General features: G+C 35.0%; 4 protein-coding genes and 7 pseudogenes across 11 annotated transcripts, besides 3 other annotated features; 4 read left to right on the plus strand and 7 right to left on the minus strand.

The window, feature by feature from the left end:
• Window positions 1–11839: part of a mobile genetic element that runs on past the window's edge.
• On the plus strand, window positions 20–439 carry TVAGG3_0029730 (annotated as a pseudogene). Its single transcript has one exon. A coding segment is annotated over exon 1 (420 nt).
• Window positions 456–860, minus strand: TVAGG3_0029740 (annotated as a pseudogene). Its single transcript has one exon. A coding segment is annotated over exon 1 (405 nt).
• On the plus strand, window positions 945–1815 carry TVAGG3_0029750 (annotated as a pseudogene). The gene has a single exon. A coding segment is annotated over exon 1 (871 nt).
• Window positions 1831–2669, minus strand: TVAGG3_0029760 (annotated as a pseudogene). The gene has a single exon. A coding segment is annotated over exon 1 (839 nt).
• On the minus strand, window positions 3012–3950 carry TVAGG3_0029770 (organellar and viral DNA polymerase type B; the record flags this gene model as incomplete). The annotated part of the gene is made up of 1 exon (XM_051220393.1): window positions 3012–3950. One exon carries the CDS (start codon window positions 3948–3950, stop codon window positions 3012–3014), a length of 939 nt encoding a protein of 312 aa, XP_051105379.1.
• Window positions 4091–4429, minus strand: TVAGG3_0029780 (uncharacterized protein; the record flags this gene model as incomplete). The annotated part of the gene is made up of 1 exon (XM_051220394.1): window positions 4091–4429. One exon carries the CDS (start codon window positions 4427–4429, stop codon window positions 4091–4093), a length of 339 nt encoding a protein of 112 aa, XP_051105380.1.
• Window positions 5560–6062, minus strand: TVAGG3_0029790 (annotated as a pseudogene). The gene has a single exon. A coding segment is annotated over exon 1 (503 nt).
• Window positions 8396–8980, minus strand: TVAGG3_0029800 (phage tail repeat-like family; the record flags this gene model as incomplete). Its single annotated transcript, XM_051220395.1, has 1 exon — window positions 8396–8980. One exon carries the CDS (start codon window positions 8978–8980, stop codon window positions 8396–8398), a length of 585 nt encoding a protein of 194 aa, XP_051105381.1.
• Window positions 9672–10231, plus strand: TVAGG3_0029810 (annotated as a pseudogene). Its single transcript has one exon. A coding segment is annotated over exon 1 (560 nt).
• On the minus strand, window positions 10534–11403 carry TVAGG3_0029820 (annotated as a pseudogene). Its single transcript has one exon. A coding segment is annotated over exon 1 (870 nt).
• Window positions 11840–12289: 450 nt separating the features above from the next.
• On the plus strand, window positions 12290–13180 carry TVAGG3_0029830 (uncharacterized protein; the record flags this gene model as incomplete). The annotated part of the gene is made up of 1 exon (XM_051220396.1): window positions 12290–13180. One exon carries the CDS (start codon window positions 12290–12292, stop codon window positions 13178–13180), a length of 891 nt encoding a protein of 296 aa, XP_051105382.1.
• A 66-nt stretch (window positions 13181–13246) lies between these two features.
• Window positions 13247–13274: a terminal%2Cinverted (terminal inverted repeat of Mariner transposon ID:TVAGG3_0029840).
• Window positions 13247–13297: part of a mobile genetic element that runs on past the window's edge.

The raw sequence follows: 13297 nt of genomic DNA on the forward strand, positions 1-13297 counted from the left end.
TTTTTATCCGATAGAAAAGATGACGAAATATATTTCAGTAAACAAGTACATGTCAGGACTTAAAGAAGAACTAGACCCATTCACATATTTGAATGTTTACTTCTACAATTTTGAAAAGTCTACATTTGACAAAATTTGGAACATTGCACCAGTTAAAGTTTGCTGTTGTTAGAAAAAGTGGTGCAACTTTTGAAGACTTATACATTGACGGTATGTTGACAGTCAAAGAAAATTTTGACAGAAAGTTCTCAAAACTCGAAGAAGGTAAAGCATACAAACTTGTTATACCTTATGAACCAAAGAAAGCAGACGACTATGAATATTATGAGCTAAGATAGTTGAAGTTCAAGGTAAATTGGGTAAAAAGATTTTAGAGTCTAAGCCAGTGTTTACTCCTAAAGAGGAAGAGAACATTGACATTGACCCAGAAATGTTCTAAAAATAAAATTTTATTTTTACATGTCAAATTTCTTTTTCTCTGGAACTGGTTCAGGTTCTTTCTTCTCTTCTTCTACTTTCTTTTCTTTCTTTTCTCTCTTCTTCTTTTCTGGTGGTGAGACGTCAAATTTGGCGCAACTATATTTATGTAAAAGTTCTTTGTCCTTTAATAGCTCTTCTATTCTGTTTTCTATTTCATCTTCAAGAACACCGCATGTGTCTTCTTTGCATTCTAAGAACTTTTGTTGGACTTCATCTTTCCAATCGGCGTCATCTCTGTCAACAAGTCTGTCATTGACAAATTTTAAGACTGCTCTGCTTAATGTTTTATGGTTCTTGTCATATTCCCAGAAACAGAACTTTAGAACAAATTCACCTTTCTTGTTTACACTATGTAAGATTTTATGGTCGACAGATGTTTTGCTGTCAAAAGCTTGTCTCGAATATAGATAGCGAAATCGCTAGACATTTTCTAAAAGATAAAAATTTTAATTTTTTCTAAAAATATGTTAGAAAAAAAGTTTGCTGACATTGACAAAAAATTTGAGAATGTTTTTAAACAAGAACAAGAGGAAGTTAGAAAATGCTCAGATAAAGCCTATACATGACAAGTTCTTATTTGCTCAGAATGTATAACAGGTCTAATTGCACCACCTGGGTCTGGTAAGACTTTCACTTATCTTAAAATGGCTGCACAACAACAAGAACTAGATGAGAAGAACCCATTCTATGAGTTAGTTGTTATTTGTAGTACTTCTGGTCAATTTGACCAAACCGTCAATTCGTTCAAAGATATTATAAAGAAGTCTAAGTTAGTATGTATAAAGGATACTGAGTTTGTTAGATTGGATAAAGAAGTACCAAAGAAGGGTTTTGAAGTACAATGCTATAAATGAGTATATAAATTCTAAGTTTAAAGACCCTAATGAGGAAATGCAAGAATATTAGAGAAGAAACACTTCAGAAACAAACAGAAAGAGATAGAATACATTTCGAAGAAATTGCAATCTTACGATTGGAAGACTTACCCTCATAGATGTCTTCTATCTTAGATGACTTCGCCTCTCATCCTTTGTTAAAGAACAGAGAACAAGAATGTGTCGAATTCTTAAGAAGCTCAGACACTTTAACATCTCAGTTGTCATTTGTGTACAGACAGCAAAGAGGTTAAGTAAGGATGTTAAAAGAAATACTTACTGACATAATACTTTTCCCCGGATTGTCCGAAGACGATTTCATGGAACTTATGAAAGAGTCCATGGCAGGTAAGTTTGACAGACATGAACTATGGAGAAGTACAAAGTCATACAAGACCCTCATACTTCTTTCAGAATTCATATCTACGCAAACAAAGTTCAAATTGTAAAAAGTCAATAAAAATAAATAGTTCATCTACCCTACTTGTTTGAAGTTGTCAAAATACTCTGTTATTTTTTCTTTCAGTAGCGGTAAGTCTTCTTTGAAGGTAAAAATTGTACAACCTTTCATATCATAGTGTGTTTGAGGTAACGTATCTTGAACTATTTGTTTCACATCTTCATTTGGGTCATTGAAATCGGTAAGTTTTCGCGATAGAACCAATTTCTGTCAGATTTGTAAATCTTAGCAAGGTCGTAAAAGCTTTTGTTGTTTCTTCTGACTAAATGCAACATAACCATATCTTTATCTTCTTCATTTTCCATCTCTTCAGTATAAATCATATACTTATAGTTCTTTTCCTTTCCTTTTGGTACCGAACGTGGTATTCTTTTCTGAATGCTTTTGTCTTTTGCTTCAAGCTTGTTTTCCATCTCTTCACGTTCTTGTCTATGAATTTCGTCAAGAAGTCTGTAAATATACCAAGCATAACGAGGCGAAGCCCACATTGCAACAGCATTTACAAGAAGTCTATGTACATAATATCCTCTCAAACCGTTTGGCAATTTTTCACGATTTTCATAGAGTTTTGGCGACTGGGGTTTTTCTCCCACTCGAGTTTTTGCGACTACGAGAAATCCCGTAGTCGAATTTTCAGCTTCATTTAATAGTTCAATAGTGCTTTGGTTCCTAAACCAGTCTTGTGGTTTCTTATTGTCGGGTGCAAAACATGCTGTCAAAATACTTTGCATTTGGTACATATCGTCTTTGACTGAACGAATGAGACGGAGTTGTTTGTTAAACTGTATGTACTCGTATTCTTCATTTATAGCTTCATGGACTATAACTGTTGTTGTGTTCTCTGTTGTTGACATATCTGTCTTTACATACAAAATAAAAAAATAAATAAAAATAAAACTAACTTTATTTTTTCTATCTTAAGGAAATTCATGATTTTTGTGCTGAATTCAATAAAAATAATGTTTAGGTGAAGAGGTGAGATTTCACCTCTTTTTTCACCTCTTTTCTACCCCAGTTATTTTATAAACGTTTCACATGGTAAACGTTATTTTTTAAATTTTGTGAAAACTCAACGGTTTGACACAAGCCATATGCCATTTTACTCAGAATTTTGTTGCTGAATTCAATAAAAATATATTTTAGGTGAAGAGGTGAGATTTCACCTCTTTTTTCACCTCATTTTTCACCTCTTTTTTTCACAAGCGTTTTACATGAATTGTACGATGTATATTTGAAATCCTAAACAGTTTTGTAGCTTCTATTTCTTCTTTTAGTACATCGAATGTTTTAACAATGCCGAAAGTTTCTTTATACTTCTTCTTGACGTCAGATAGAAGGAAATCGTCAGCAGTTGGATAGTTTTTGTTCAGAAATTCTAACATGTCCATTTTATTTTCTACCGGCTTCTCTGCTTCTTTCTTTAAATCTGCATAGTCGTTTCGCATTCTTTCTATCTCTTTGACGGAGTAGTTATATTTCCTCATTGCTGCTTTACATTTAGAACATTGCGGGTTCATTTTTGCGTTATATTCTGAAACCTTACCTGCTAAAACAACCAAGGCGTCAATGGTTTTCTTTAAATCTGAAGCAGTTGGTTTTATCTGTTCATTCCATACCTTACCTCTTCTGTCTTTATCTCTTATCTGCCATACACATTTTGCAGCTAATGAAACAAAGTTGTCGTATGTCTTAAACTCCCCAGATTTATATATGTCAGAGATGTTCTTATATACCATGTCGCAATCTTTGTCCATAACTTTATGGTTGCAATGAAAACCAAGGAATTCATAATTTACCTTTCGTATGAACTTCTTTATTTCTACTGAGTCAGTTGCTTTGACTTCAATTTCGTCGAATTCAGGAATAGTTAGTTTTTGCTGCTGAATTTCAGGTTGTTTAGGCAAATGGTCGATGAGGTCCTCCATTTCATAAAGATACTGTTCATTTGTTTCATCTTTCGCACTACAGTCTAAATTACTTGTTAAAAGTTCCTGCTTTATTCTTTGTATTTCTGTTTCGAAAGTATATGAAGAAGGAATGAAGCTTTTCATCTCTACTAACATAGATGTTGGATTCATGACTAACGAGTTTGGTGCTGTAGTTGTTTGAATTGTTGTTGTGCCGATTGTTGACATATCTGTTCTTACATACAAAATAAAAAAATAAATAAAAATAAAACTAACTTTATTTTTTCTATCTTAAGGAAATTCATGAAAATTCAAGAGGGTGAAAAAACAGGTGAAAAAAGAGGTGAAATCTCACCTCTTCACCTAAATTATATTTTTTGGTCCGGGAACAACTTTCTCTCAATTGGAGCTGTAGCATACTCTTTGCGTAAGCGGTTCAGACCTTCTTCGAAGTCTTGGTCTCTCTTGGACTGAGATTGGAATTGGAATTGTTGGGGTGGAGCTTGCTGGAACAACCAAGGGTTGGGGAAGTAAGGCATAGGCTGAGGAGGGTAGTTCGGGAAGCCTTGTGGTGGGTAGTAACCTTGAGGTGGAAATTGGTAGTAATTCGGAGGTACTTGCTGGAACTGAGGTTGCTGAGGAGACTGTTGTGGTTCTTTAGGTTCCTCTGGTTTGGGACTGGACTCGGTTGGTGGTACGTCGGACATTCGTTTGTGGCTTAACCGTCGGACCACAACGATAAAAATCTCTGCTACTAGCAGTACTTTTACTGACAGTAGCAGTACTTTTTCTGACAGTAGCAGTACTTTTACTGACAGTAGCAGTACTTTTACTGACAGTAGCAGTACTTTATCGTCGAAAACCCTCTCAAATTTTCCTTTTTACTGACAGTAGCAGTAGTTTTTCTGCTCCTAGCAGTACTTTTACTGACAGTAGCAGTACTTTTACTGACAGTAGCAGTACTTTTACTGACAGTACCAGTACTTTTTCTGACAGTAGCAATGGTCGAGGTCGAACCTACCGACGAGGCAATTTACCTAATTGAAATTAACGAGCTTGTTAAAGACTTCCTCAGGCAGAATGTAAAAGGCAAGCTTGTTAACGGTTGGATAACGGGAAGGGCTGCCTTGAATCTCGAGACTTCGACTGGAATTCCAATTCAAATACCAGACGGGACAGCCTACGACGACATAAAGCAAGCAAAGAAGGAAGCCATTATAAAGTTCTTTGCCAAACGTCCTTGGATACTACTTCCAAACAGAGAGAACCCTTTCCCAAGAATGAACCAAATTCTCAAGGGTCTCCTTCACTTCTCTGGTCAACCATTCTACATAACTACAGAAGGCGACATTCAGCCAGTTCAGTAAACATCTCATTTTAACTCACTTTTTTATGTTTTTTGTGAAAGTGTCAAAAATAAATTGTTTTCATGAGTTTCCTACGATGTTAGAAAAAATGTTATTTTCTAATATCTTCACATTCAATATTTTTTCAGCACTTTTCCGTAGTTATATATGAAAGACAATTCGAGATAAAAGTCATAGTACAATGGAATAATATGTTGCACACCATTTGTTGTGAACCAAACTTGAAAGTCAGAGAAACTGTTACTAGATGGTTCGTAGAATTTAGAAGCAAAGTCATAAAAGTCCTTACCAATACATAGAAAACTATTGTTGCTTGAACTGAAACTTGCATGACACATAACATTTTGAGGGTCAAACACGTTTCTATAAACCATCAATCTGCTGGTGGAAGTATAATTTAAATGGACCATCTGGTGGTAATGGTTCGTTCTGGTTTAGTAACCGAAGAAATTGTGCCCAAGAACGTTTGTCTACTTCCCAAAATAAAAACTCTGTATCTCTTGGAGGGTTAATTTCAATCTTTTGAAATGAAACGGTGGAGTTCATCTTGTCATATTCTAGTTTCAGATAGTATGTTCCATTTAGTAAAGAGTCGTATTTTTTTTGAAATTCCCAATAATATTTGTTCATTTGAGTTTGAAAGTCATTTTAGAGTTTTCTCAAGACTTTCGTCTGAACGAACTGTAAAGATTCTCATTTCGTCAAATTTGTCTATTAGACCATCAGAACCTTTATACTGCCCATGAAAATATACTGCGAACATAAATGCGTTAGTTCTATTTGAAAACAAAACTCTTCTAAATCCTATTGCCTTTGCATCTGAAGGACTTTGAAGCCAACGAATTGGATAGTCAAACCTGTATGCTCGGGATGAAATTTCTTCATCTGAAATAGTCCTACCAGCATTTGTAAAGATATAGTCTAACGGTTTTGTATCTGCTACTTTTGTTCTTTGTTTTTCAACCTGAAGCATTTAATATATGTAAAAAATATATTGTTTTAAAATGGTATTGCCATTTCATATTTCTCATCTAACAAACAAGTTTCCCAACGGTCTTCTCCAACAAACTCAGCGTACAGTTCAAATAAAATTAAAAAATGTCACTTTTTTAAAAATAAATTTTTATTTCATGCAATGTTTTATTTCTGTGCCGTCTTCAAGTATGCCCCAATATTTCCTTTTCGATATTACATGAACTTCGGAAAATACCTTATCTAGCTTAAAACAGCCCATCTTTTCACCGACCATTCCCATTTCAATGAGTTTGTTGTATCCTTCTTCGTTCGTCATGAGTGCGTCAATGTTCTCATAGTAAACCTTCACTTTGGATTTGACTTCGGAGAAGAATTTGTTGTAGTTGTCAAGGACTGCCTTTGCGAACTGAGGGTAAGACCAATGTTCGACAATAGGTTTTAATGTGGTTACTAAGCCACTTTGACCTTGAGTGAATTCGTACTTCAAAACAAAAGGAGAAAACCTTTCAACAAAGTTGTCGACCTTCTCATAATGTTTACTCTTCATCTCTTGAGGTTTCTTAATGGAATATCCCCATGTCGAATTCATAAGCAATTTGAGTGTCATTGCAAGTTTGGGGTTTGAAGCTTTCCTAATATCATACAGTTGTTGTATGACTTTTCCAAACTGTATAGTTCCTTCCCGGGAACTCACCATCTTCGTTTGGAATTCCAGTCGGAATATATTGGACAAACCTCATGTATGCAGCGTTAAGGTCGACATAGTATATCTTTTCGTTTGAGTCGAACTTGTCGCAACCAAATTGGTCCGGTTTGTGGAAATTCAAGTGAGTCTCTTATCTTCTGAGAAACTTCTCCTGTTATCTCATAAACATCGTCGAAGCAACCTGTTTCATATAAAACCTTCTGACCTAACTCAGATGCTCTCCAATACAATTTGACGTCAATTGGATTGTCTCAATGGAAGTTGTTTATAGCATCTTGAAGTTCTTGCAACCTCATTGGAAGTTCTTCTGGTTCAGGTTGGTATCCGAACATACCAACCCCTTGTGGAACTGTGTACTTCTTTTGTACTAGAACTTTGTCTGGAACAACTTTTGGTCTTGCTAACAATGAAAAGTTTGTTTCGTCTTTTGTACAAAACTTTCTGTAAGCTTGTCATCTGGAATTGGTTCCAACAAACCTTTCTCGAAAAGAATGTTTACAGCTCTGACAATGTTGCACTTACTTTTACCAAAGAATGGGTTTGTAAGACTTTCGTTCAACATGAAGTGGTTGTGGACAATTACAATCTTCAACCATGGTAAGTCTTTGTAAACAACATAGTCGTCATGTGAAGAACCTTTAGCTGTAGGTATGTTGACTCGGATATTGACATTTGCCAACGGTGCAATTTTTGCCAATTGACCTCTGAGAATGTACCTTGTTTCACACATGACTCAAGATACTTCATCTTCTCATCTGTAACAAGACCAGAGTTCCTGAGACATGTAAGAATACAAGGTTCATTGACAATTGTTTCAATTGAATTGTAAATTCCATACCTTGTCAAGTCAATGTCAGACTTATTTATGAACGGAAGTATCCAGCATGTTGTCTGACTGCTTGAGGGTTAGGTTGGTACCATTCGAACTTGACACTTGCAATTCCTTCAATTGCATTCAAAATGTCTGAGTCGGAGTCAACCATTTGTTCTCTCTTTGTAGTCTTGAAAGCGTCAAGAAGTTTTGCGGCTGTTTGTTCATTCCATGTGCATAGTAAATGTGACCATCCAAATCTGTTATGGTCAATCTGAGATTGTGTCCTTTCTTATTTCCGTCTTGAATTGCAGCAAGTACTCCCATGAAGCCTTCTTTGTTCTTTCCTTCGTCAAAGTTTACTGTAAAGGTTCGACCAGATGTAATTTGACTTCTAACTTCACGATACTTTTCATATGCATATCTTGTTCTTTCCATGGAGCATGTGCGTCTTCACCTTTTCCTTTTTTCCTTCTCAAAGGATGCAATTGTTCGTCATGTTTCCAGTAGAATCTGGCAAAGCCGTCGTGTCCTTCAACTTGAGGTTCACTAACATCGAAAGGCATGTCCATTAAGACGTTCTTCTTCTAACCTCTCTAGTCTGTTTGGATAATTGGCACGTGCTGTTTCCAAATCCATTTCGTAGCGAAGACCAGACAATTTGTCATAGACTTTTATGGGTCTTCCCTTCCTATATTTAAAATTCTTCGAAACTCTCCAACCATATCTTTGTAACTCTGCTTTTATTCTAGCAGACTTTCTGTCCATTCTATATGGGGGCATTTTTATAAAAATAAAAAAATATTTTTTTTCTTTACTTTACATAACCGCCTGCTGCCATAAGTCTTTGACGCCAACCCATACCAGCTAATGAAGGTTGACTTGGTTTAGTTTGGAAACTAAACTTTGGTTTTGGTTTATCTTCAGTTTTTGGTTTCTCTTCTTCTATCGGTTTTTCGTCACTTTTCGGTTCCTCTGACTTTACTTCACTTGCAGGAACAGTTGTGTCGTCAACATCTTCATAAATATCATATGCCATTTGTTTTTGTTTTCCTTTCAACTTTTTGTGTTTGTTGTAAAGTTTAGAATATTTCGACTCTAAGTCAATGAGATGTTCTATAATGAACTGTTGGTCAGTGAAGTAAACTTTTCCATCTGTTGTCTCGAAAGTTCCTTCAGACTTCAATATTTTATTTGTGAGAGTCTGTTTCTTTTTTGAGATACTAGCCGTTCCATTTCTATGAAAAGTGACTTTATAGTTAGGGTTTGTATTTCCAGACCTGGCACTTTCTATTATTGAATTTTTCTCTTCATCTGTAAGTTCTTTGACAGGTTTTGACAATGGTTCTGAACTTTTTGTTTGTGGTGTCAAATCTACCGGTTCAACTTCTTCGGTCATTTCATCTCAGTAAAAAATTTTAGTTTGGTTTGTTTTCAACTGGTTGTTTAGGTTTTTTAAGTCGGTCTAAAACTTCCTGAGGTATAGGAAGAACTTTACAAACACGTGGTGTAAAAGGTGGTCTTCCATGACTTATTCTGTTTAAAGCTGCATTGTTCATTTCATCTCAGTAAAAAATTTTACATTCCCCAAGTTTGAGGTGGTTGCGGTTGGTTATTGTTTACCCACTGTTGTGCATGGTTATATCCTCTGTTAAAGAATCTTTCACCTTGGTCCATATAGTGTCCTGCTTGGTTATAGTAGTCATTTGCTTTGTTATAATAGTTTCCTGCTTGTCTTCCTACATTGTCCATCCATCCTTGAACTTTTCCTCTTGTTTCAGGATTTGGAATAAGATTTGTTGCATCTCGTGCTACATCCCAACCTTTCTGTACAGTTTGTATAATAGGCTGAGCTTTGTCTTTCAGTATACCTAATGTACTCAAAATCTTCCTTCCAACTCCAAATGCACCTCTGGCTATTGTTCCCACTGCGGGTAAAAATCTAGATGCAACTCCTGCTAATGCGCCAAATAAACCCATTTCTTATAGGGTAAAAAATGACGAATCCAAACAAGGACCCCTATGTTTCTAAAGCGACAAAGAAAGCACTCATGATAAAAATCTTTAGTTCAACACCAAATGCTTGGTTTATGGATATCTTGGAAAACATTCCGAGAGTTAGAACAGATGGACCTCCATACTGGTTAATATTTGTTGGTCAAAACACAAGATACTGTGAAGCCATACCATTATGGTCCAAAAATATTTTAGATGTGAAAACTGCTTTGACAATATTCGTTGACAAATACCATCCAACAAAACTGACATCTGACTGTGAAAGTTCTTTCAAATCAGATGATGTAAAAAACTATCTGCGTTCAAAAAATGTAAACCAATATTTCATTGTCGACCAAAACCATTCTGCTCTTGGTGTCATTGACGGTTGTATAAAAATGTTAAGAGACTTAAACCAACCACAAGGTGGTGAAGCAAATGAAATGTCATATGACGACAAATATAGACACTTCTCCATGGCAAAGATGAGACAAGTTTTAAATATTTACAATAACCGTAAACAAAAAGGTTTGGGAAACCACTCCCCCGAAGAAATGAAAAACAACCCTGACTTAGAGAAAGACTATATATTTAATAATTTAGTCAAAAGAGACAAACAAGAAAGAATGCCGGGCTTCAAACTTCAGAAAGGTGACAAAGTAAAAATAGAAATACCTAAACGTGACCCATATGAAAATACTATTGACTATGACAACAATGGGAACCCGACAGGTACTCACATTCGTGTTCGTAAAATAAAAGAAAGTATACAAGAGAATATTATGAAGTTTTAGGCAAACATGGCAAAATGTACACACTGCAAGCAGAAGATAAAACTACTATTGCCAGACCTCGTTTCAAACTTGTCAAAGTTCAAGGTGGTATACTTTCAAAGACAGTTCCTAACAAATATAAGACAACTCCTGACGAATATGCTAAAGAAGTTGAAAATGACGACTAAGCAATTCTATACCATGCGTAAACTGTCATGTAAGGTGGCATGTATTCTTTACTTTGTCCCGTTGTTTGCGTATATCCTGAAACGAAATGTGTATGGTTTCCTTCTCCCTGAGTGTTACTCCAGTAACAATTTATAGCAAACTTAACGTCGTCTTTAACATCATATCCTTTACCTTTTGTCATTCCTGACCAATCCCAATATCTATGCTTATGCCAACCTGCTTGAGATGTACTTAAATCTATGTAGTGACTGTGTGCAGGTAAATTTTCACCTGAAATCGTTTTACTTCCACCTGTTTCCTTTGAAGAGTTTGCACAATACAAAAACCTGTCGACTATTTGTTCCCATGCACCAACACCAAACATTACTTGAGGACCTCTTGCTTCCATAGATGTCTAAATAGAACCTACTGGGTTCATTAAATCAAACATATGAGATATTATAGGATTGTCTCTTTTGAACTTAAAATATAGTGCAACTATTTCAGGTTTCTTCTGGTTTGTGTCAGAATATTTTTTATAATATAATCTTATGTTTTCAGGGTAGGTAAAATCTTGACTATAATATTTATTTCTGTCATCTGTATAATAATATACTATTCTCGTTTTTTCTATTGCATTATATCTTTTATATCTATAATAATCTAAATATAATGTTAGCTTTTGTTCATCTACATGTGGTGTTCTGTCGTCATCTCCATAGTCATAATAATATGGTGCTGGAGCTGGGTCAGGCAATGTCATATCCACCATTTCATAAACTCTTAAATATTTCTTTTGTTCGTCTCCATATAAGTTTAAGTAGCAGTTGTTGTCTAATGGAACTTTAACTTGTGTACCATCATTCTTTTTATAGCTTACATACATTTCATTGTTATTTTTCGGAATGAGTTTACACCGTGTATCATTTTTTAAGGACTGTACAAACTGCCATCTAAAATATTTATTTTCTTCATTGACAGAAAAGTCACCAACAATAGTTTCAATATTTTTTTGTTCCTATCAAACTTTGGTATATTTCATTGACATATGTTTTATCTGCTTTCTTTTCAAGGCTAACGTTTAAGTCTGTTATTTCAGATATAGAATGTGTATGTCCAACGGCACTTTTACTGTTTAAGGTTTCTTGTAAGTTTGTAATATCAGATATAGAATGTGTATGTCCAACGGCACTTTTCCTGTTTAAGGTTTCTTGTAAGTTTGTAATATCAGATATAGAATGTGTATGAGTCTTATCTGCTTTTGTCTCTAATGTTTCCTTAAGACTTGGTATTTGGTTAATATAATGTATATGAGTCTTTTTAGAATATTCGTTTTCAGCTCTTGTCACTTCACTTGACATTTTATTGTCAACATATGTTTTGTCTGCTAGTTCAGGATGAGTATGTTCTTTTGTTGCATAAGCATTGTTAGCTCTTTCTTCTTCTTTTGCTATTGCATCGTCTACATATTCTTTGTCAGCTTTGTTGTCAACATCTGCTTTCAAAAGAAGTTCATTTATAGGTTTCTCGTTTAAAGTTCCTTTTGTTGGATTTATACAGACAGTATGGTTCTTATTGTCTTGAAACAGAAACTCATCTGTCATTGGGTTTAATGTCAGTTTTAAGTTTCCTTCTTTCAATGACTCAGATATCTTAGAATAGTTTGAAAAGTTTGTTGTGTTCTTATTTAGAGCTTGCATAATGAGTTGTCGGTTGTGTTGTATTTCTCTTATGGAAGCAATATCTTTCGACATTTTTATTCTAGATAAAATATGCTTCCAATAGAAAAAGAAGATTCTAGAGTTGCTACAACTAAACCATTAGATGAACTTTTTACTAATGTCGGTCAAAAGTTTGAGACAGATACCGTAAAGCATGAAGGCTATCGTTTTGACTACCCATTAAGATGGTTAAGAGACCCATCTGTCACAAAAGCTATTGGCTTTCGTAGAATGAAGTTCATTTCAGAAGCCATACATGGTTTCCCATTTACGGTCGGTTTTGAAGTTCGATACTATAACAAAGAAAAACGTATGTATGAGAAATTTGAACAGGGAAAACTTTTACAAGTTAGTTTGCTTGTAAACTTAGAAACAACTCTTCAAGCTTTTCAAGAAAAAATAAACGACATCTATATTGAATATGCAAACCAGTATAACATTGACGAAGGAGAATACCATCTCGATATTATTTATGACAGGAAAAATGCAACTGTTAAAATCAATAAAATAGAAGACCTTGGAGAAAACGTTTATATTTCTACAAAATATAACAACTTGGCATGGTATAGATTTATGAGGATGTTAAATCAGCCTGCAGCATATCCAGTACACCCGGACTATTATGAAGTCGAAAACCCTAATGGAACATATGAAAATATTTTCGACCAAGATGCTATTATTGTTCATGCTTCATTTTCTGGCGCCCAAAACTCTTTCTTATGCTTGGCAAATGACTTTTACGAAAAACCTACAAAGTTATACGAACCACCAAGTGGAAGTATTTCAGACTTTCAAGTATGGTTTACTACAGATGGAAGAAAAAGAATAATTCCATTATACCATGCGTTTTACTTAGAACTTAGTTTCATATACAACTACTATCGAACGGTAAAAATATATTTTTTTAATACGGTTGAGGTGTTGGATTTGGTTGCCAACTAGACTGTGGTGCAGGTTCAGGCTGTTGTATAACAGGAGCTTGTTCTTCTGGTTCAGGGCCTTTAGGTATAGGGTGTCCAAAGGTGTGTTTAGCACAAACCTGAATACTGCGAATAGAAA

This window comes from Trichomonas vaginalis, chromosome IV, assembly GCF_026262505.1.
Source record: "Trichomonas vaginalis G3 chromosome IV, whole genome shotgun sequence".
Classification (NCBI taxonomy): Eukaryota; Parabasalia; order Trichomonadida; family Trichomonadidae; genus Trichomonas; species Trichomonas vaginalis.